At 33.9% G+C, this 24,855-nt stretch overlaps 1 protein-coding gene and 1 long non-coding RNA gene across 2 annotated transcripts in view; one reads left to right on the plus strand and one right to left on the minus strand.

Annotated features, from left to right (window-relative positions):
• The window catches only part of LOC134254889 (uncharacterized), an 89,233-nt gene extending 66,413 nt beyond the window's left edge, over positions 1–22,820 (plus strand). Inside the window, exons 10-15 of the mRNA XM_062737420.1 lie at positions 11,884–12,369; positions 15,041–15,313; positions 18,394–18,621; positions 18,770–18,933; positions 19,227–20,442; positions 21,934–22,820. Coding sequence (XP_062593404.1) covers positions 11,884–12,369; positions 15,041–15,313; positions 18,394–18,621; positions 18,770–18,933; positions 19,227–20,442; positions 21,934–21,944 — 2,378 coding nt within the window. The 3' untranslated portion in view covers positions 21,945–22,820. The remainder of the gene's footprint in view (positions 1–11,883; positions 12,370–15,040; positions 15,314–18,393; positions 18,622–18,769; positions 18,934–19,226; positions 20,443–21,933) is intronic.
• On the minus strand, positions 1,499–6,396 carry LOC134254890 (uncharacterized). The gene is made up of 2 exons (XR_009989400.1): positions 6,125–6,396; positions 1,499–1,800 (listed from the first exon to the last, which is right to left on the minus strand). It is a non-coding gene; the product is annotated as an uncharacterized LOC134254890 (long non-coding RNA).
• Positions 22,821–24,855: the final 2,035 nt, after the last annotated feature.

Raw genomic sequence — 24,855 nt, forward strand, 5'->3', positions numbered from 1 at the left:
AAGTTTTTTTCAAATGACACCAAGATCAATGACCTTGTGACTTTGACTGTGACCTGTTTGCTAAAAATGGTTTTTCAAACTGTGTTGCCGCTGGGGGCATAGTGTTTCAAAAACACATCTTTTTTCAAGAAAATTTTTTAATCTTTTCAAGGAACAGTAGCATAAGCTTTAAAAATAGCTACACGTATTTCTTAATTATATACTCTGTAGCTTATTATGCTATTGATTTTCCTCAGCATAATTTGTTAATTGTTAGATTGATAGATCATTATTTCTATTAAATACCAATTTATATAGTAGTCTGCAGTGTTGGCTCGATATTGCTGCAGCAAAACCTGAAATAAAACATGTAATGCAATTGCTTTGCAGCAACATTGCCGCAACACCTTTTTGGCAATATTGCTGCAAATATAATTTACATACGAAAAACGATATTACCGCAATATTGCTGCAATGTATTGTCGGAATGTTGCTGCAATATTGCGGCAATAAATGCCAGATGTTGCCAGAAGGTTGGTATTTTGGTGAGGGTGTTACTCTGATCTACCTCTTGGTATATAATGTAAGGTTTTCTCTTTTCTCTCTATTAGTCTTTATTGATGTACAATATAGGGTGACCACTGGTCCCCCTACTGATGTGCAATATACGGTGTCGTCTGGTTCCAATACTCATGTACAGTACAATGTAAGGTGATCACTGGTCCTACTGATGTACAATAAGTAAGACAAAGAAAACTGTATTATATAAAATATCATTCAAAATATAATGTGACCTGAGGTCTCCGCATTGATAGCAATGAATTTCCTTTTTTTTGCCTTTAACATGTTTAATGCCTTAAGAGTTCCTATAATTTTCTATTACTATGCAAAAAAGACGATCTATTTGTGAGGGACCCGATGTCCTATTTGAGTGTATGTTTTATCCTTCTGCCTATTAATTCCCTATACATCCCTATGTAAAGCTTTAATCTAACATTTTTTTTTTTATTTTTATTAACGAACAGACACACAAGGGTAAAACAATATATCCCCTCTTCTTCAGAGGGGGATATATACCAATTAATTATCATTTAAATTCTTTAAAATTCATTGTTGAATACAATTCACCTTAATAAAATCCTCAGTTAACCTTGGACTTTCAATAAGGCATATGGCATTCTCGGCACTACATAATATGCATCTGTCGAATGGCAAATAGATTCTTGTTGGTTAAGATATTAATAACATCAGGAACTTCAAATTGTTGTTGACAACGATGAGAGATCTTAAGCCCCACCTCTTCGGTGTATGAGACCTTGTAACTGGATATTTGTTACACTCGTTGATATTTTGATATTCGGCCAAATTTCTATCCCATGTTTATTTCAACAGTGAAGGAAAGTTCTGTAAATTTCAGAAGTATTATGTAATGTCAAGAATGCCACGTCTTACTGAAAGTCCAAGCTTAGCTGAGAATTGTACTAACTAATGCACATATGGTAACAAAATGTAACACCAATTAAACAGTCTTGTTTATTGTAACTAAATGCATCAGCAATGCATCAAATTTGACATCAACATTGCAGATATTGTACTGTTACAGTAATATCAGCGTGCAATATATGTATACATTTCAACAGTTTTGTTTTCTTTTAGTCTTCTTCATAATAATGCGTTTTCGTTTGTTCGTTGACACCTTTTCTCTGCCTCTTCTACTATTGGTATTCTAGTTCTCAAACACCATCAGCAGCGTACCAAGATATATGGCCTTCTTCATCAAGACATGATTTAAGGGAAATTATCTGGAATAAATAAATTTGTCTGTAAAAGAAAATCAAATTGACACCTGTCAATTACATTGTTAACATTAGCTAGAGGACCATGGGCCAAACTTTCACCTCTCACCTGCGTCAACATCACATTGCTGTTCTTCATCAGCAGATATATTTTTGTTACCCACTTTCGTGAAAGCGAGGAGAAATTAAATCTCATTCGTCTGTCTGTCTGTCAGTCTGTCCATCACAAAAACTTTAACCTTGCCTATAACTTTTTGATTTAGTGGAGCTATGACTTTCATATTTCACATGTGTATTCCTTGTGATAAGACCTTTCTTTGGATACCTACAAATTTGACCTTTTGACCTTGGTGTTTGACCCACTTTTATTAAAAAATTCCAAACTTTTACTTTGGCCATAACTTTTGAATGGTAGATACTAGGACTTTCATATCTCTCATACTCAGTATATATTCTTTGTGACATGACCTTTCATTGGATACCAACATTTTTTACCTTTTGACCTTGACCTTGGATCAACATAAAAAGCTTTATTACATTATCTTGAATGGTATATTTGAAACTGATCAAGCTAAAACACTAGTTTAAGAAAAGTGAGGTCAAGGCCAAAGTAATTAAAAGGTCAAAGTCAAAAATCTTGATGCAGTTTCAAAGTGCTCATCAATATCTATCAGAATAATTATGAAGTTTTATAAAAATATCTGGTGTAGTTTCTTTGAAAATTAACTTTGAACTGAGCTAAATTAAAACTGCAGCAGAGGGACATAAAGATGAAAGTACAGAGGACAGAGAGGACAAACATCAACCCCAGGTATATCCATGGTGGGGCATATAAAATAAAGAGGGCCAGCAGGTGAATTCGAACCAGGAACTAAATATATTCATAGTGAGCATCAGCAGTCTATTTTCTAATACTCAATTCTGTACAGGGTATTAATGAAGTCAGACCTCATAATCAGCACTACATAGGATATCAGTGAAGTCAATGGTCTCATACTCAATACTATATAGGGTGTCGGTGAAGTCAAGGGCCTCATACTAAGTGAAATATAGAGTGTCAGTAAAGTCACGGGCCTAATACTAAGTTCTATATAGGGTTTTGGCCTCATACACAGCACTATATAGAGTGTCGGTGAAGTCACGGGCCTCATACTTAGAACAATATAGAGTGTCAGTGAAGTCACAGGCCTCATAATACTAAATTCTATTTAGGGTGTTGGTGAAGACACAGGCCTTATACTTAGTGATATCAGTAAAGTCACAGGCCTCATACTCAGTACATGTACTAGTCTATATAGAGTGTTAGTAAAGTCATGGACCTCATACTTAGTACAATATAGAGTGTCGGTGAAGTCACGGGCCTCATACTCAGAACTATATAGAGTGTCGGTGAAGTCACAGGCCTCATACTCAGTACTATATAGAATATCGGTGAAGTCAGGGGCCTCATACTCAGTACTATATAGATTGTCATGAAGTCACGGGCCTCATACTCAGTACTATATAGGATGTCAGCGAAGTCAAGGGCCTCATACTCAGTACTATATAGAGTGTCGGTGAAGTCACGGGCCTCATACTCAGTACTATATAGAGTGTTGGTGAAGTCACGGGCCTCATACTCAGTACTATATAGGGTGTCGGTGAAGTCACAGGCCTCAAACTCAGTACTATAAAGGGTGTAGGTGAAGTCACGGGCCTCATGCTCAGTACTATATAGGATGTCGGTGAAGTCATGGGCCTCATACTCAGTACTATATAGGGTGTTGGTGAAGTCACGGGCCTCATACTTAGTACTATATAGGGTGTCTGTGAAGTCACTGGCCTCATACTCAGTACTATATAGGGTGTCGGTGAAGTCATGGGCCTCATACTCTGTACTATATAGAGTGTCGTGAAGTCATGGGCCTCATACTCAGTACTATATAGGGTGTCAGTGAAGCCACAGGCCTCAAACTCATTACTATATAGGATGTTGGCGAAGTCACAGGCCTTATACTTAGTACTATATAGGGTGTCGGTGAAGTCACGGGCCTCATAGTCAGTACTATTTAGAGTGTCGTGAAGTCACGGACCTCATACTTACATGTAGTACTATACAGAGTGTCGGTGAAATCACAGGCCTCATACTCAATGCTACACATGTGTATTTAGAGTGTTGTGAAGTCACGGGCCTCATATTTTCTACTATATAGAGTGTCGGTGAAATCAGGGGCCTCATACTCAGTGCTATATAAAATGTGAGTGAAGTCATGGGCCTCATACTCAGTACTATATAAAGTGTAGGTGGAAGTCATGGGCCTCATACTCAGAACTATATAGAGTATTGGTGAAGTCACAGGCCTCATACTCAGTACTATATAGAGTATTGGTGAAGTCATGGGCCTCATACTCAGAACTATATAGAGTGTCAGTGAAGTCACAGGCCTCATACTCAGTACTATATAGAGTGTCATGAAGTCACGGGCCTCATACTCAGTACTATATAGGATGTCAGCGAAGTCAAGGGCCTCATACTCAGTACTATATAGAGTGTCGGTGAAGTCACGGGCCTCATACTTAGTACTATATAGAGTGTCGGTGAAGTCACGGGCCTCATACTCAGTACTATATAGAGTGTTGGTGAAGTCACGGGCCTCATACTCAGTACTATATAGGGTGTCGGTAAAGTCACAGGCCTCAAACTCAGTACTATAAAGGGTGTCGGTGAAGTCACGGGCCTCATGCTCAGTACTATATAGGATGTCAGTGAAGTCGTGGGCCTCAAAGTCAATACTATTTAGAGTGTCGTGAAGTCACGGACCTCATACTTACATGTAGTACTATACAGAGTGTCGGTGAAATCACAGGCCTCATACTCAATACTACACATGTGTATTTAGAGTGTCGTGAAGTCACGGGCCTCATATTTTCTACTATATAGAGTGTCGGTGAAATCAGGGGCCTCATACTCAGTACTATATAAAATGTGAGTGAAGTCATGGGCCTCATACTCAGTACTATATAAAGTGTAGGTGGAAGTCATGGGCCTCATACTCAGAACTATATAGAGTGTCAGTGAAGTCACAGGCCTCATAATCAGTACTATATAGAGTATTGGTGAAGTCATGGGCCTCATACTCAGAACTATATACAGTGTCAGTGAAGTCACAGGCCTCATACTCAGTACTATATAGAGTTATGGTGAAGTCAGGGGCCTCATACTCAGTACTATATAGAGTGTCATGAAGTCACGGGCCTCATATTTTCTACTATATAGAGTGTCGGTGATGTCACGGGCCTCATACTCAGTACTATATAGGATGTCAGCGAAGTCAAGGGCCTCATACTCAGTACTATATAGAGTGTCGGTGAAGTCACTGGCCTCATACTCAATACTATATAGAGTGTCGTTGAAGTCACGGGCCTCATACTCAGTACTATATAGAGTGTTGGTGAAGTCACGGGCCTCATACTCAGTACTATATAGGGTGTCGGTGAAGTCACAGGCCTCATACTCTGAGTACTATATAGAATGTCGGTGAAGTCACGGGCCTCATACTCAGTACTATATAGGGTGTCGGTGAAGTCACAGGCCTCAAACTCAGTACTATAAAGGGTGTCGGTGAAGTCACGGGCCTCATACTCTGTACTATATAGGATGTCAGTGAAGTCGTGGGCCTCAAAGTCAATACTATTTAGAGTGTCGTGAAGTCACGGGCCTCATACTTACATGTAGTACTATACAGAGTGTCGGTGAAATAAAAGGCCTCATACTCAATACTACACATGTGTATTTAGAGTGTCGTGAAGTCATGGGCCTCATATTTTCTAATATATAGAGTGTCGGTGAAATCAGGGGCCTCATACTCTGGGCAGTACTATATAGAGTGTCGGTGAAGTCACAGGCCTCATACTCAGTACTATATAGAGTGTCCTGAAGTCACGGACCTCATACTCATTACTATATAGAGTGTCAGTAAAGTCACAGGCCTCATACTTTGTACTACATGTAACATTATATAGGATGTCGGTGAAATCACAGGCCTCATATTGTGTTTCTTTTTAATAAGTGTACAGTGGGATATGTCATCTTTAAAGAATGCATAAAATGAAAATTCTGTTTTCATGGTTATATTCGGGTGTATATGAAGCAGATAGGTTTACAAAAAACTAAAAATTAACACTGCGCACTAAAACAAATGTTACGAGTATAGTTCGAATTTCCTCGACAATACATTATAAAGAGAATATACAGTATCCTTGACCCAAGCGCCTATGATTTGGCCTACTAATTTGCAACAGACTTAGATAGGTTTTTTTTTTATTTCTGTTAAAAAAAAAATACTTTTAAACAAATTACTTACCACAACATATCTGTGCTTCAATGATTTGCTGAAGGATTTCTTCTGACAAAAGCCAACCCCGAATACACTTTTCGTCTCTGTTTTCTTATTTAAACCCTGCTACTGATTCTGTCATGTAAGATATTATACATCGACTTCTCACTTTTAAATAAATGATAAGCAAGTCGATATGCGGTAGAGCGGCTGCACTATTAAAAGCGAAAGTAAAAATGACGTATGCACTCTTTGTGTACTTGACTTCACGGGCTTCCGGTTGTTTCAGATCACGGGCTTATAGATTTTCCCAAAACAACTATCTATTAAATATAATGGCAACTTTAATTTTACTTTGAACTTATGAGTGTTTGTTAAAAGCATCAAAGTTCAAAAACAACACAAAATTGGCTGAACAATACGAAATACGCACACTGAAATATGCAGATCTAGAACATGTACATGTCTACATTTAGTTTTCTTTTGAACGTGAACTAATTGCGTTTTAAACTTAAAGTATTCAGTCAATATACACGTATTCTCACCTGCTAATACCAAAGGCATGTCCGTATTATTTGATTCATTGATGTGATGATCTTCGTCGTGAAATAATCATGTTAACGTTCAGATTTCGGATCACCATCATGTTGTTTGTTTACTGCCACCATAGCGGAAACACGTGGTTATTTCAATTCGAATCAACTCATACAGTGATGAGTCGTATTTATTTATAAATGCGAATTCTTGTTTTGTTAAATTTCGTGCTAATATAGATCTAATTAATTTGCAAATTAAGTATAAAATTGACAAGATACAACTATATTAAAATCTGATTTTTTTTTTTTAGTAAAGATCGACGTTTAGGGAATCTACAATTTTTCTCAACATTGTACATCACTACATGAAATTTTCATCATTACATGTGGATGAATAAATTGACATTTCATTTCGATCACACAAAAGGCAGAACGATAGTAAATATTTGTTTTTTTAAATGTATTTTTGTATTATGCATTTATTTCAGTAAAAAATATATATTTAAATGGTCAAAAAAGTCTTATAAAAGAATTTGTTGTTTCGAGTAAGACGCAACAATATCGACCTTGACGTTACATGGTAAATATTGACCGATTTTTCCATAAAAACTATGCAAAGGTCACAAATTCAAATTATCGTAATTAAAAAAATACTGAGCGTAAGAAGGCCTGTAAGGGCTTGTTGGAAAGGAAATTTTCTCCACTTTTACCAGCTTTATTTTGTTTTCCCTATTTCTACACAGAAATAAACGTAAAACTGAGCTTTGTTTAAACATTACGAATAAAACCGAGAAAAAACACATAAGTGCAAGAAAATTCTTGTTTTTAAAATATACCTTAAAGTAATAACAATAATTTTTACATATTTTAAAAGTAGAGAAAATATGCTTTAAGAATATACCATGCTTTCTTCATAAAGTTAAACATGAAAAAAATTGTCAATCGTCTGGAAAATCGGCAATCGCTTTGGAAAATTACGCCATTTTCAAAAAGTCACGTTTGTCTTTACAACGTAAAATCGATTAAATACCGGCAATCAAGACATAATCTTTTTAGATATTTTAAAAGTAGAGAAAATTTCCAAAAAGATGATATATAGTTTATAAACCTTCATGCTACCATTAAATAGATACGGAGATCTTATTTTCGCGAAGTCGTGTTTTAACGCGCCACCGGTCAATTTGACCGGTACGGAAGTGAAGGGGTTAATGAAGCTTGAAAATATTTTTTTAATGCAAAAATTTTCATTTATTTATCTTTATATAATTCAAGGTTTTTGGAAATATTAGAATGGGTCTTATAAAAAGTTGACAATTTTACCCTATAAAAGGAAAAAAAAAATAAATACAGTATAAAAGATATAAGACTTTCTTAAATTTAGCCTTAGAAACCAATGCTAATACTTGATATCGCGATTACTTAACTAAGCGGAACTCTTTCACGATGGAGGTAGGAAACGTCTGTTGGGTGGGGGCAAAGTGCTATTGAATACAATGAAAGATCGATCATTGTAAAATTTATAAGGACAGATAAATAAAAGTTAAGGTTACGGTAAGGAGGCGGGGCCTAATTTGTACGGGAAATGTTTACTATGACGTCACGCATAATATAAGGTCTTCAAAATACCACAAAATGAAATTATTTGCTATTTCAACAGCTGGATAGCTGTATACTACATACAAACTTACTATTACATGCAGTTTTGTCATTTGTTAAATACCACACAACAGTATATAAACGATGCATCGATCGCAATGCACTAGTCAATGTGACGTCATCTTGCAAAAATGACGCTGTTTTTACACAGCGAGAGGCTGATCAGATGAAATTTTGTACAATGAAAAATGTCTTTTGTTCTCAAATAAAATATTATTTGCAGTAAAATGAAAAGCCATTAAATTGAATGCGATATGTATTTTAGTATTTTATTTATTAACTTGGTTATGCCCTTGCAATATTAAGATTTATAGATGACCTCTAAACTGCAAGTATAATTGCCAAAGTCATGTGACGTCGACATTACATGACAAGTCTAAATAAAAAAATCTAAATGTCCCCAACATGTAGATCTAAACCACATTACATTATTTTGATATCAGTGAATTCCTAAAAAGATTCGCCTATCCTAATAAAGTATGTATTTTTCATCTTAAAAAATTGCCGATATTTCCACTGGTAACCTTAACTGTGCTGCGATCCTGGTGGAATACCTTGCTAAACAATTGCTGAACTAGTCTTATAAATTTTTAAGAGGAGCCAATCCTAAATTATTACATTTTTAACGATATCTTTAACTAAGCGGAATTTCTCGTTAAATTTTCATTGAAAATCCTCACATTTTAAAGCAGATAAAATATTCTAAACTTTCCTTATTTGACAATCTACTATTTGAAGTTCAATATCTGGCAAAACATTGAGTTTTCGGCATTAAATTATTCGAATCATTCGATTGTCACTACTGCATTAAACAATATACAAAATAAGAGCAGAGCAAACACGGACCTCCGAAACATCAGAGGTGGGATCAGGTGCCATGGAGGAGTGAGTATCTCCCTGCCGACCGGTCCCACCCGCCGTGTGCTCGTTTTCATGATCAGGAAATAACGGAAAAAATCCGTCGTCAATTCAGTGTATAAATAATGGACTAACAATTGGTATGAAAAACGTCAGTCAGCATTTGACTCAATGATTAATTGTATTTGCTGACAAGGTCATTGTATCGACCATAGAACTTTCGAAATGATGACTTTAAACGAGTCGATATTCCTGTTGCATCAACTTGCTTTTCAATACTTTACCTCGTTTAAGAAATTTTTCATACGTAGAGCATCATGCTCTTGCGTATCGAATCAACTGAGATATATATACTCCGTATGCAGGTGATGAAGGTAAATTGCTGCATAAGTAAGGGAAGTTGACGATAGAAAAGTTTAAGTCATCACGTTTATCATATAGCTTATTTGTTAGATTACCATTTGTGTGTTTTTAGGTCACCTGAGTATACTCATGTGATCTAAAAAGACACAAATGGTAATCTAACAACTATCTGTTTTTGTCCGTCGTCGTCCGTCGTCCGTCGTGTGTTAACATTTGAACATTTTCAGCTTCTTCTCTGAAACCACTGAACCAATTTTTAAATTAACTAAATTTGGCATGCAGCATCTATGGGTAAAGGGGAACAAAAATTGTGAATTTCATGGTCCCTATCCCCTGGGGCCTGAGGGGTGGGGCCAAAACCACCAAAATTATTGCAATCTTTAAAAATCTTCTTCTTTACTCCTGGACATCAAGCAGGCAAACTGTTGGCATGAATGTAATGAGCATTGAGTCCTCTAACAAAATTTTGAAATTCATGGCCCCAGGGTCAGGGATTCTTGTGCTGGGGGGGGGGGGCTACATAGATTATATAATGAAAATGCATTATGTCTTTGAAAATCTTTTTCTCTGCTCCTGGGTATTAAATAAACTAACTAAGTGCATAGTTATGTTGAGCAAGAGTGCGTCTTCCAAAATTGTGAATTTTATGTCCCCAGTGTCAGGGGTTCTAGTGTTAGGGGAGGGGCTCTATTGATTATATGGTGAAAATGCATTTATTCTTTGAAGATCTTCTTCTCTGCTCTTGGGTTTTGAATAAACTACCTAAGTAGATAGTTATGATGAGCAAGATAGCCTCTTCCATAATTGTGAATTTTATGGCCTCAGGGTCAGGGGTTCTGGTGTTAGGGTGGGGCTCTATTGATTATATAGTGAATGTGCATTTATTCTTTGAAAATCTTCTTCTCTGCTCCTGGGTATTAAATAAACTAACTCTGGGTATTAAATAAACTAACTAAGTGCATAGGTATGTTGAGCAAGAGTGCCTCTTCCTAAATTGTGAATTTTATGGCCCCAGGGTCAGGAGTTCAGGTGTAAGAGGGGAAGAAGGCTCTATTGATTATATAGTGAAAATGTATTTATTCTTTGAAAATCCTCTTCTCTACTTCTGGGTTTTAAATAAACTAACTAAGCATATAGCTATGATGAGCAAGAGTGCCTCTTCCAAAATTGTGAATTTTGTGTCCCCAGGGTCAGGGGTTCTGGTGTAGGGGGGCTCTATTGATTATATAGTTATATAGTGAAAATGCATTAATTCTTTTCCTTTGCTTCTGGGTTTTATGCCAATGATCACAGTATATTATATATTTATGACAAAGAAAGTTGCATCTAGCAAAATGGATATTTTTTATGCCCCCCCCCTCTCCCTGGGTCGGGGGGTGAGGATGGGTTTACATAGTCTGAAAATAAATTAATGCCTTGAAATCTGCTTTATTTTGGTATTAATTAACCATTTTATGATAAAATGTGCAAAATTTTGAAATATGTATCCCCAGGGTCAGTGGTTCCTTTGGGTTGAGGTGCACAACTTGTTATTAAGTGGAAGTGCATTTTCTTTCTGTTACTCTGATCTACCTCTTGATATTAAGTAGATAGAATAAGCATGCTAAGTTTATAATTATGATAAGCAATGGTGCCTCTTTCAAAATTGTGAATTTCCTGGCCTCTGGTTTAAAACACGGAATTTAATTGTTTGAAAGTTGATACACAATACTCAGTATTCAGGTGACCTATAAGGCTCGTGGGCCTCTTGTTCAAGTAAAATATCCACATTTGAAAATAATGTAAATAATGTCATGTGCCCCCAAAATTTAGACCTTTCTCGACTCCCGCGCAAAAGAGCGGTAGTAAGTTAGATAACTGCGACCTACTCATTGGTATACGCGATATTATGTGGCATGTTATGAAATTATAAGTGATTTGTGATGTCTTGCAATGATAACAAAAGCATTTTACACTGTGTATTTTATAATACATGAAGAAAATAGAAGACACTAAATACTAAATAGGTATAAAAATCATGACAATTTCTTTAAATGCCTGGATACCTACTGCTTTTTAACCTGAATATATTTGTTGATCAATTTGCAAATTGAAAATGGATAAATGATATTCCTATTCGCTTTTTCTGCATAAATATTGGAGATTTGACAATTTTCCCTATATAACATTAAAGAAAAACTAAGGGTAAATTAAATATTACTTTGTTGATTCAGGGATATTTTTATGAGTATTTTCAATTACTTAACTGTTAATTGTAAGAACCTGAGGTTTGGACTACCTTAAATTGAATAATATATAGATATATATTATGATCATGTGAAATGGACGGTAATAATTTAAATTTGTGTTTATTAACATCTTTGATTTTCATATTTGCAGGTAAACACCATAACTATTCACCGAATATCAAATGTCTACTATACTGCTTACTGTTCACTGAGAAATATCAGTTTAAACTCGATGAACAATCATACAGAGACACAAGAGACAAAATCAGAGACAGATATTTCCCTGATATTACTGATGACGGCTCGGTAGATCTTCCTGGTGGAATCACAGAAACACGTGACGGTTTGATAACGTTTGTATCAGACGACATCCAACATGACGTCATGTACGCCTTTGTTACGGAGTGTTTGGTGAAGGACAGTGATCTGGAGTTTTTCCTGACCACGGCGTCACGTGACGTGATATCAGAATACTGCCGGTCCTGGGAGTATGAGAGGAGTGAGGGAGAGAGATGTCTGTATGTACCGGACAGTCCGGAGAAGATGTACGACCTCTTCATAGACAAACTACAGCTGGACATCATCACACACTGTACCATGTCTGACAGGGAGATTCATGACAGCATCAGTGATTTTTGTAAGTATTATTTCTGTAAAAGATAACATTTCCTAAATTTGATAGTTTATTGCGGCCTAGAGGACCGGGATGCTCTGTACATATAAGTTTAAGTGTTGGTATCTGGGGATTGGGGTGGGAAAAGTTATTGAGAATTTAAGGTTTTCTAAACATTGAAAAGATTGGTAATCAGAATGTTCTCTCCCTTTATGAATCACGAGTATGATATACATATAATATTTACTTCGATAAAGTGAATCTGTAAAAATAAATACTTGTATGCCTTTTCATATTTAATACATAAAGTTGCTAATCATTTAGTATCGAAAAAACGACAGGTCCTTTTTTTAGAACATCGAATTTTACTTCTCGCATAAAAACGTACTCTGCACAGTTCGTGTTTTATATTCTTAAATGGAAAAATAATACATTTTTGAATATAAATGATGTATATTTCCAACTTCAAATTATATTTCATGCATGCAGCCAACATTTACTTGAGGAACTGATCAAGTTTAAAATAGTATCGTTTTTGTTTGATTTTTATCCGACTATAAGTTTTCAAAATATTCTCGACTATCGTATCTATCAATTAGACGCATACCTTTTCACACATCGAAGCGGCTTGGTGATCAAGACTCTTTCATTGTTTACTTTATATATTTCCCGGGCGAGAATTGATGGGTTCATCAATGTTTTCTTGTCTTTACTTCTTTTGATTCTTTATTTTTCATATGCAAGTACAAGCATTTCAAAGAGGCACTGAAATCTTTACTAATGAATTTTGTAATGTACTAAAATTAAATTATTCAATATAAATTAATTGCCAGATCTAGTAAAAAAATTGAAATAAGAGAAATATCTACGTATTTAAATATACTTGAACAATAATGTTGCATACGTAAGGGTTTTAAAGGCACTTATGACAAAAAAGATCTAAGTCAGTCGTACAATTAATCTATAACTATAATTTACTAAAGAATAGATCGAAAACGTCTTTTAAATGTTGAACGGACAGGCGAATGTGTGTACTTGAAAAGAGAAAATTTTCTTGACTAATGATAGCTTAAGTTTCTATTGAGGCATGGGGTTCTTGTGAATGGTGTGTTTTGAAAAAAATGAATTGTTGCATTCATTTGTAAGCATATTTTCCAATATATTCGCCAAACGATTTAAAAGGATAAATTCACTTGCATTTTTACTCAATAGGATTATAGCGGATATACATAGAAATAAAATAGACATATGCCACAGACACAATAAAACATTAACTGCCCTGCTACCCCCTTCCATCCCCCCCCATAAAAAAACCCCATAAACTTTGTAAAAATTCTGACTCATTTTCGTCTTTAAAGCCAGTCTATGTGTGTACATGTAGCGACAACAGCATGCTTAAACTTTTCAAAGACCTATTATTTAACTGTTATGGATCAACCAAACACAAAATTACGTTTTTCATTTCGAAATCAATGCCACACACTCCTCCCAAATAAATAAATTAAAAAATAACATGAATTGATTTTAAATGACAGACTGTAAACTAAACTGTCAGAAACAATACCAGAAGGGGTTTAAACCATCCCCTTTAAACAACTGATAGTTTCATCTTCTTCTTGCCGACACTATGCATAGAAAAGATCAGTATAAATACAAATTAGCAAGTTTTAGCCTTGGAAAATTGCGAATATATTCTCATATCATCATTTTCAGAAAATCAGTCGGACTTCATAATCTTGAATGCTGTTCGTTATCTCAATATCCTTCTTCATGCACCATGGATACAGTAATATTAATGTAATATTAATGTATATTTATAAAAAAAAATTCATAGTTAGTCAAATAATTTCCTATTGGTCAAGTGTAGGACTAAAAAAGATTTAATTGTATTCAAATTTCAATTGTATTTTTTAAATAAAAAACTTTCAGTAATAGGTTAGTAAACTTGAGTATTTTCATAAACAAATGAGTGTTTTGGAGGGATCGACTTTACCCTTTAAGTAAATCAGACTTAAATTACGTCAATTCTTAAGTCACGTCTTTTTAAGTCATGACCATTTGGAGGCATAGTGAGTATGGGCTCATTTATTCCGAAAATAATAAATGATTTTTTAAGAAGACAGAGTGAAACGTAATTTCTTGAATATTGTGGATCGTTTGTATTATGCTCTACGTATGAACATTTTCTTAAAAGAGGTAAATTATTGACAAGCAAGTTGATGTAACAAGAATATCAGCAGTCGTTATTTCGTAAGTTCTATGGTCGATACAATGACCTTGTCAGCAAATACAATTTATCATTGAGTCAAATGCTGACTGACGTTTTTCATACCAATTGTTAGTCCATTATTTATACACTGAATTGACGACGGATTTTTTTCCCGTTATTTCCTGATCCTGACAACGAGCACACGTCGGGTGTGACCGGTCGGCAGGGGATGCTCACTCCTCCATGGCACCTGATCCCACCTCTGATATTTCGGAGGTCCGTGTTTGCTCTGCTCTTATTTTGTATATTGTTCAATGGACTTTGAGATTGAATACTGTTCGTTATCTCCATATCCCTCTTACTATATTTCTCTATATGTAATATGTATTAAGAGATAGCGGTCTTTGTAATATCTAGAACTAATTGTTATTATTGCACCTATCTTACTAAGTTGTGTTTTCATGAAAGTTTCATCACATTTTTTAGTGAATATACCAGAAGAAGTTTTAACATGGGATTTAGAAGAAAGAAAACGATTCGTACGCAACATGAATAAAGACAGTGTTCCTATGTATCGTGCAAGGTGTCTCCTAGTGGGCTGTACAGGGGCAGGGAAGACAACTGTACTACGTAATCTGAAGAGAACGAAAGGGGAGGAAGATACCAATCAACCAACAGAGACAACTATAGGACTGGACGTTCACCAGGATCTGTTTCTCATTGGAAAATCTGAAGATGACAATGGAAGCACTCTATTCGGTTTGTCGGTTATTTTTTTTTGCATATATACAATGTTATTTATTTTAAGGGAGAGAGAGAGTGTGTGTAAGGAAGGATGGTTTACTTTAGAGAGAAAAGGGAAGGATACATTGTACAAAAATTAATCAAGCGAACTAAAGTTTATTACAAGGGAGAGAGAGAGAAGGAAAGGAAGGAAGGAAGACTCATTTTAGAGAAAAAGGGAAGGGTATACGTTGTACAATAGAGAACAATATTTTTGAGGTCACAAGATTAAAGGTCAAACTGAAAGAAATTGACTGCTTGATATCTTAAGAACTATTTGATTGACATACATCAAACTTGATATTCTGGTTGTCGCCTTAAAAAACAACTGATCCTAATGTTATTGAAGTCCTATAGTGATTTATATTTTACCATTACTCATAGATCACCAACTAATTTCACCGTAATTGAACACATTCTAGATCTTAAATGTTCTAAATTATGAATTGCTAGTTTGGAGATAAATGTTTCTCCCTTTATGCATAAAATACATGTACAACACGTTTCCAACCGCCGTCAATATCCATAAAAAATAGAAAAAACTAATGACAAAATAGGTTGGCAATAAAATGAAAATATAAAAAATGTAAATGTTGAATGAAAAAAAATGAAAAATATCGAATAAATTTTTTTTTTGATTAATGTGTTTGTAATTGACACAATAAGAGACTAGGATAGTAAATCAACAATATCATTAATAGTTTCTACAAGAAATAAAATGATAGGCAAACAATGAAGTAAATTAATAAATAAAATTGAATATTAACTACTAAGTAATTGATATTTCATAGGATAATAAAATTATATTTTGATACGGCTTAACTCGTGATTTGGAGAATTTATCGGAGTCCTTGAAACAATTTAAAAATAATAATTTTAAAAAATACAGATATTGTAATTACTTTTGAAGAATTATATACTTGCACATTGTAAGAAGAAATTATTGAAAAAGAAAAATACATTCCATTGTTTCTATACCTCATTAAGCCTAAGATAGATTAGGAGGATATTTTTCTTTTTCAATAATAATTCCATTTTTTCCGTTTTTAAATCTTACTGCTAGTAGTTATTTCGCAAGAATCATTGATTGCCTTCATCCCATTGAGAGTCACGCAAGAGGTCAGTTCTATCAACCAATCAAATCGTCGCCTGCAAAACCGTCATATATTGTTGAATCGAATAATTTTAGAGCTGTTTGATTTTGACCTCTGACTCGACCTTTTTTTAAATAAAATTTACTGCTATTGAAAGAAAATAAAAAATAAGTTGTTGATATCTCATCACGTTTATAGCGTAACTTATGTTACTCTGATCTAATTTATACTGTGTTCTATTAATGTCACAAATGTAATGTTAAATGTTGCATTATGTTCACACAACGCTAAGCATTTCACAAAAAAATATAAATATGAACATTGCCTCTACGCAATGATCATTTTACAAAAAATGTCCCACACAAAAAATTTGAAAAAAAAGTAATTGTGCTTTCTCTCTATCGAAACTGCGACAAATTTTCTGCAAATTCATTGTGTTTGGTAGAAAGATCGTTCACAATATGCAAAACAATTTCGAAAAATCAGCACTTTTACATTACAGATTTACAGGACAGTTACAATAAATAAAACAAGAACACTAAAGGATTGATTGTATATTGTTTAACGTCCCTCTTGAGAATTTTTCACTCATATGGAGACGTCACCGATGCCGGTGAAGGGCTTCAAATTTAGACCTATACTCGGCACTCAGGGCCATTGAGCAGTGAGGGTTCTTTATCGTGCCAACGCCTACCGTGACATGGGACCTACGTTTTTAAGGTCATATCCGAAAGACCCGTGACTTTCACTTCTAGTGCCGAGCGCTTGGCGAAGGAACAGTCACAACCTTTGTTTACGTCTTAGGTATGACGCGGCGCCGCGATCGAGAATCGAACCCGGGCCTCCCGATCACGAAGCGAACGCTCTACTACTAGGCTACCGTGACCGGTGAGAACACTAAAGGAAAGCAAAGGACATGAAAAATTTAAAATATTGCACTTTTTTTCTATTTCCATGCTAAAAACTAACTGTTGCATTTTGTAAATACAAAAATGTGAAAATCACAAATAGACCTGGTGATGAACAACTCCAGATTTTCCTAAAGATTTTCCAAACCAATGCAAATATGTACATGTAAGTAGAAATATATATAGGAAAACAAAATTTTAGGTCTTGCAATAAAAAAATATTTCGATTGTCTTCATTACGGGGCGACGTAATGAAAGTATGCAATGCTTACATGTAAATAAATATAATTGTCATTACTATGTACTTTAAAGGTACTTGGACACAGATTTGAAGTCAATATTTTCTGTATAAAATCACGAATTATATACTTTGATAGCATTTCATACAAAAATTAATTAAAAATCTTATTTCATTCAAAAGTTATTAAAACTTTTAATTTTTTGGCGGGTTTGATTGACACATCCTTGCACTTTCACAAGTTTTAATTCTATTCTTAATCCTTAGGAAAATTGGCAATCTTGTGTACTAATGAAAAATATTAATACCATAATTCAAAAAATTCAGAGTAGACATGTTCGAAAGCAAAACAAACACACAATATATTGTCAGTCCGTGCAGTTGTGGTGAGCAGACTTTGGCGATTGAACGCACCCAGTGAATCGTAAACATCAAATATTTACATTTGCAAATGTTTCCTTTATATATTACTACTGAAAGCAATGTTTATCTATAACTGTATAAAGAAAGGTACGGGGTCAAAAGGTCATGGATGTGCTTATGGATAAATGTTTGACGTAATTTCTCAGTGACGTCATAAAGGGTCGACGCGCGTTCAGTGAATAACATACAAACCGTTGGTTTTGAAAATTAATACATTTTAAACGTTAAAAGTAACAATCAGGCAAATATAAAGTATTAACAAGTCACAAATGTAAATATAAGTAAGAAGGTATTAATTCAAAACATCCATTGGGCTATACATAGGGGTTGGTACAAGAATAAATTCATCATAAAATCTATGTCCAAGTACTTCACAATTCCGACTTTTTTTAGACTTTGAAAGGAATGCTTCTCCGCAGAAAGAAAATGACAGCAAACAATTACTGAGTGTGATGGACTTTGCAGGACAAGTAGCATATTATGCTTGTCACCAAGTCTACTTATCCCGCAGAGCAATGTATCTGTTAGTCGTAGACATGACTCAGGATTTAAACACTAAGCTACAACAAGATGACAGAAATTGTGTGCAGGGCACTCTGTTTGAAGACTGGACAGCGCTAGGTGATTAGTTTTGTCTTATATATTCAGTTACCGGTAAATTATATGTCTACAGCAATTAAAATAAATTGAAACAATGATTATTGTTTCAAATTTATGATCTTTTTCATTGCTAAATAATATTTGTTTTTATTTCAACTCCATCATTTAGATTATTTCACATTCTGGCTGCAGACTATTAGAACATATGGCCAGGAAGATGATGGCCAACGTAATAAAACAAAATCTTACAACACAGAAAGCAGTGAACGCAAGAAACTTTTAGCGCCTATCATCGTGCTAATAACACATAAAGATTCATACAAAAAATCAGAGGTATTAATGTATTCTGTTTAAAAGTAACTATATATTTAATTTAGAGTAAAACAGATGGAGACTGAATTTCAATATATTTTTATCCATACGTATATTAGTTGTAATTTAAAATGCTCATCAATCCATTTCTCTAATTACGAGATGTATGGCGAACCTAGGTTTGTATTGACCCAGAAATATCAAATCGACTGCATGATTCAGTTTTGGGAACCCTGCAAAATGTCAAACACACTCTTCTAAGATTAAGGTTTATGAATAATTCAATACTGGAATAATGTTTTATATATCTTCAGGCTTACGAGAAGGATGCATCTGCATATGGAAGTTTTTACGTCAAACTACGTAAACAAATGCCAGATAATATAAAAAATATAGTTTGTAAACACTTTGAAATGGAACTTCCTCCCCAAGAAAGATCACAAAAAGAGCTTCAAGACCTTGAAGAAGTAAGACGCTACATTGCAAAAACAACAGAATCCCTTTCGCACTGGGGCGAGAAAATACCGAAACAGTGGTCTGACTTCGAGCAAATTATTAGAGAAAAACAAAAATTGAAAATATCCTCTCGAGTTGAGCTTCAGAAATTTTCTAAATATCTTTCGAAAGACGAATTTGATGATATGCTGAAATTTTATCACGAAATTGGAATGATTCTGTATTTTAGAGATTTAGGACCGGATGTTATCCTGGACATTCAGTGGTTTGTTGATGCATTTAAATACATAATAACTGATCGGAAGCATGTATCAACAGAAACGGCAACCCATGATGATTGGGATCAATATTTTGATTGCGGTATGATAACGGAATCACTGATGCGCAAGATATGGGAGGAGAAAATTGGCAAGGGATCATCGTACGAGAAGTACTTGTTTAAGTTAATACCCTTTATGGAAAAACTTGGAATTCTCGCAAAAATGGATCAGAAATACCCGAAAGGAAGTCAATGCTACTATGTTCCAAGCATGAACAAGATGCATTTTGAGAAAAAGGAACATTGGACGACGTTAAACAAATCGCCAATCCTTTCGTTTTATTTCAAATCATATTTACCCCACTTTTTTTTCTTCCGCCTTGTAGTTGCTTGCTTTGCATTATTTTATACTAAAGACAAATCATTTTACAAAAATGTAGCAATATTTCATGGAACTCATGAAGATGAGTATCACACCGTTGTTATTGCAGTCAACAAAACATCAATTCAAATCCAGGTACTCACTCCGACAGGAAATGACTTACCACTGCGTAAAGAAAGAACAAGGAGTATCCGTTTAAAGATTGAAGAGACAATAGCAGATCTGACAAAAACATTCCATGGAAATGTAGATTACGAGATAGGCTTTCCATGTCAATGTAAACCAATCATCATAACACAGGAAGATGAAAAGCGATTTATTTCTGAAGAAGAACTTTTGAGAATTTCTACAGAGGACCCTCCGTGTCCAAGGTGCAAGATTGATTCTGACAAAAGAATAAACAAAAAAGAACTTTTGGAAATATGGGGGAAAGGTTAGTAATTTTTTCTTCACAGTTTAAATTAAGATAATTAATTCTAGAAGAAAATAAGTTAATTTTAGCTGTAACACGTCATTTGATTGGTTAAACGGCTTCTTCCATTTTGTATAACATAACTTGCCTACGTCACAATGATTGACGTCGAAAACGTTAATTTAAAATAATTTAATTTTGTTTTTATTCTTATCTCTCATTGGTTGATTTCCAAAAAGGAACACAGAATAAAACATAATAACCTGGTTTGGTATGAGGACACACCCCCTTGACAACCAGCTGAATCATCTGTATCCATACAATCCCCCCATTTCCCATCCTTGAAATTCATGGGAAATTCCAGATTTAATAAATGTACCTTTAACTTCAAACAGTAGCTCGATCTTACCTCGTGTATACAAACATCATGGCTGCTAGATCTGTATATCAGTTATTACCTCCCCTTGTTTCATATCACTTCCGTTACTAGGGATGTATTATTGGGCGGCAAATTTGAACTCATAGAAAGCAACACAATTTTACACCCACAGTTGTTTAATTTTTTTAAAATTAAATTATAAGGAATGACTCTAATTCTTGGCCAAATTATTCGATGACAACCTGGTTTGGGTCAGTTTACGCTTTTTTATAATCCGCGAAGCGAATTATAAAGCGTAAACTGACCCAAACCAGGTTATCATCGAATAATTTGGCCAAGAATTAGAGTCATTCCTTAAATATGCTATATTTGAAGCGTTTTTCCAAAGGAAAAAATGGGAAAATTGTCTACATTAAAATTAAATTATAAGGAATGAAGCTTATTTCAACTTATGTTATACGATATACATAACTTGGGGCAGTTTACGCTTTCTTTATAAACCACTTCGCGGTATATAAAGCGTAAACTGCCCCAAGTTATGTTATATCGTATAACAAAAGTTGAAATAAGCTTCATTCCTTTAATAATATACATGTATCACACACTTCGTCACAGAAATTTGCCGCAGTAATATCGATATAAAAGATGGACATTATAATGAATATAAGAACGAATATAATGTTTGGCAACAGAAAGCACAAATATTATTGAATTTTCAAAACAATGTTTTTCATATAATCTACGTATTAAATAATCCATCTTTACAGTAAAAGCTTACAAGGAATCAACACAACATTATGTTAAGAAACATAAATATCATTTTCATGAAACATTACTCTTTGATTTATTTTTTCTTAACGTTGTTGAAAACGTTCAGAATAAGAGAAAACATGATGTCATACTGTTTAATATATGTAACAATAGCTTCAGAAAAAGTAGCAGGGCATATCAATACAAAACATGACTTTATTAGATTTCCATGATTAATACCATGTAGATTCAAAAGTTAAAATGATTTATTTACAAAATAATATTCATTGACAAACTAAAATGAAACTTGTCTATTTCCGGTCCTGTGTAATCTGCATAGATCCGTGTCATTTCTATGTTTAAATATATTCTTTTTATTTCAGGGAGAAAATAAGCTGTTTTCCACATAAAGGTGTCTGAATATATACCGGGTATATCAAGTATTGACATGATGTTTTTCATAGCAATTGAAAACTTTATCAATATCTATTACTGTAACATACAAAAATATCTTAATCAAAGTTTCCAGTTTCATTCGTATACCAAGCATTTGTTTGAAATATTTTAACTGTCTTTGTATTTTAATTCAATAACAAAGTTTTATTGCATATTTTTGTTAAGAGTTAAGACATGATTTGTATTGTTGAAATAAATTATACAAAAATCAATAGTATGAAAACGTTCATTTCTTTTAGCCAAAGAATCTGCATAATTTTATATGAAATATAAAGGATAAACAACATTCCCCAGATAATTTTTAAATAATTAAAATCTTTAACTGAATTGTATTTTAATATGCCATGTCTCTGAATGTAAGTTTTCCTTACTTAAATTGGTATTTGAACGTATCAAGTAAATTTTATTTTTTGCTTTTGTTGTTTTACTTTTTTTTTATTTATAAGCATAGACTTTAATTTGATTTTGTCGCTTTAGTCCCCGAAGTTTTTGAGTGAACTGGCATGTAATTCCTATCAAACTTCATTCGATATTTTACCACCTTGCAGTAGCAAGGATTTTCTGGAAAATTATAATAGTATATTTATCTCATTTCTCAACCATTTACACTAAAATTAACAACTCCTAATATTCAAAGCATCTGGCCTTGGAACTGTCAAAGGATTTCTTTTTTGTGTACATTGTGTATATCTTCCCACCGATTTGATTAATTAGTACTTCCCTTTTAGCGTTCATGTTTTTTGTTCTTATTTTTGAAATGAATCGAAGTAAAATTGTTAAAGTCTTATTTAGAATTCAGAGAAATTATTACGTTTGTGTCTTATTTTTCTTAAAGTGAATTGTATGTTTGAAAATGTAGTATTTGAATGCATATTTCTATGTAATTTTCTTATATACCAAATAAATACATACATCCTAAATTGCCATTTCTGCTTGTGTAGGACGTTTTTAAAATTCTTTCATTGTTCATCAAAGTAACAGTGCTCGTTGGAGCAATTCAGCTGGACTGTATTACTGTGGTTTCATCAAAATTCGTTGAGCACCAATTTTCGAAGATTTCGTTGTTGAGCTGATCCAAGAATTCAAATATTCATTGAATTAAGAATTTTGTTATTCATTTGTATAGGCAATGCTTTCGTCCACGAAATTACTTATCTTTGAAAACGCCTGTTTTAGAAAATCCACAAAAAATGATGCCAAAAAAAATTAATGAAACTACAATATTGCATTTTAGTTACAGTCATTACAATGTTGGAAACAGTGATACTATTTTAAAAAAAGATCTTATACAAGTACAATGGATAAATCTGTATAGCGTACACAATTTTTGCTACTTTATTGTTGTCATATTATATGTGCATGCCCTGATGATGTATGAAGATTGTGGGTCAGTAAATACCTCACCTAACCTTTTACATCAGGTTTGTTTTAGAAACACAGATAATGAGGTTTGGTAATCAGCAGTGTAAATGAAAACGAAAGTGCCTGAAAGTTCAACAACACACCAAAGAATCACTGGAAATAAAAGATTAAAAATATATATACTAGTACTCATCCTCAATAGAAACGCAACACCCTAATTTTAGGATGAAAATTATAAACAGATATAACTATGTACCAAAAAAGTTACGAGAGTAACTGACTTTGCCAAATCAGTTCTTTAACGGTTGAATGATTTTCATTCCATTACCGGAAGTTGATTTTAGCCCTGTTTTCAGAAATCAAAAAATGGCATTTTTCATGAGATTTTTGACAATATTTTGGGGTTTTAAGGTTTTGTAACTGTAAATCATAAGTATTGTACTAAAATTTCGGAACGATATCCTTCTCCATTATGATGCCTATTTTTTTCAAAATGATTGAAAACACGTATTTTCATTGCTAATGCTTGAAATTCTCAAAAAAAGAAAAAGGAGAGGTACAGATGCAAATATACACTACATAACGAATTTTCGGGCTCATGTGTTTCATAAGCATTGATGACAGTTCCTTGACCGGAAGTCTAAAGGTTACTAAAGTACGCAAAGTTAGAGAAAATATTCGACCTCGGTATCTGAAAAAAAAACAGGCATTTAAATATGCCCATGAATATTTATTTCGCTCATATCAAGACATGAATAAATCTAATGCATGGTAAAAATCGGGCTGGGTATATTGTATATGGCGGACTAGTACATTTTAATTAAATGGTCGGAAGGTAGGATGTTTTAAAAGTTATCTGACAAGTGTTCAATTAAGAGGGTTTAAAATCAACTTCCGGTCATGGAATGAAAATCACTCAATCGTTAAATAACTGATTTGACAAAGTAAAGGATGTCCTAGGCTTTCTGGTGCATAGTTTTATTCCGTTTATAATTTTCAATTAAAATAAGAGTGTTGCGTTTCTATTGACTGTGAATATATAAATAAATTTATACATTGAGATGAAATAATTTTGTAAAAAAGTGAAGATATTTTATTAAGACTTTCCTGTATCTGCCGATTGTTATAGAACATGATGCTCTGTTTATGCAAAGAACTGAATCCAGTCTGGCGTTACTGTTAAATTAAAACATATAACAAACAAATGTAAAGGTAAGCTAGGTTGCTTTCCAGGATTTTGTCATGTTTTTGCTAGAATAAATCTTAAAAGCCATTTACTCGACCATTTATCTAAAACAACAAGATCATGGTTTAAACTGTATTCTATATCTAGTACATTATATGATGCATTTTGCAGTGAATTGTCATCAGCAAATAATCTACACATTGTAAGCGTATTTTCAGCAACATCATCAATATATATCAAACATAAAAGAGGACCTAGAACTGAGCCTTGAGGCACACCTGCGTTTATATTGAGGATGGAT

The sequence above is a fragment of the Saccostrea cucullata genome, unplaced genomic scaffold (genome assembly GCF_032062105.1).
Source record: "Saccostrea cucullata isolate Sc308-1 unplaced genomic scaffold, CSIRO_AGI_Scuc_v1 ctg8308, whole genome shotgun sequence".
In the NCBI taxonomy this organism is placed as follows: domain Eukaryota; kingdom Metazoa; phylum Mollusca; class Bivalvia; order Ostreida; family Ostreidae; genus Saccostrea; species Saccostrea cuccullata.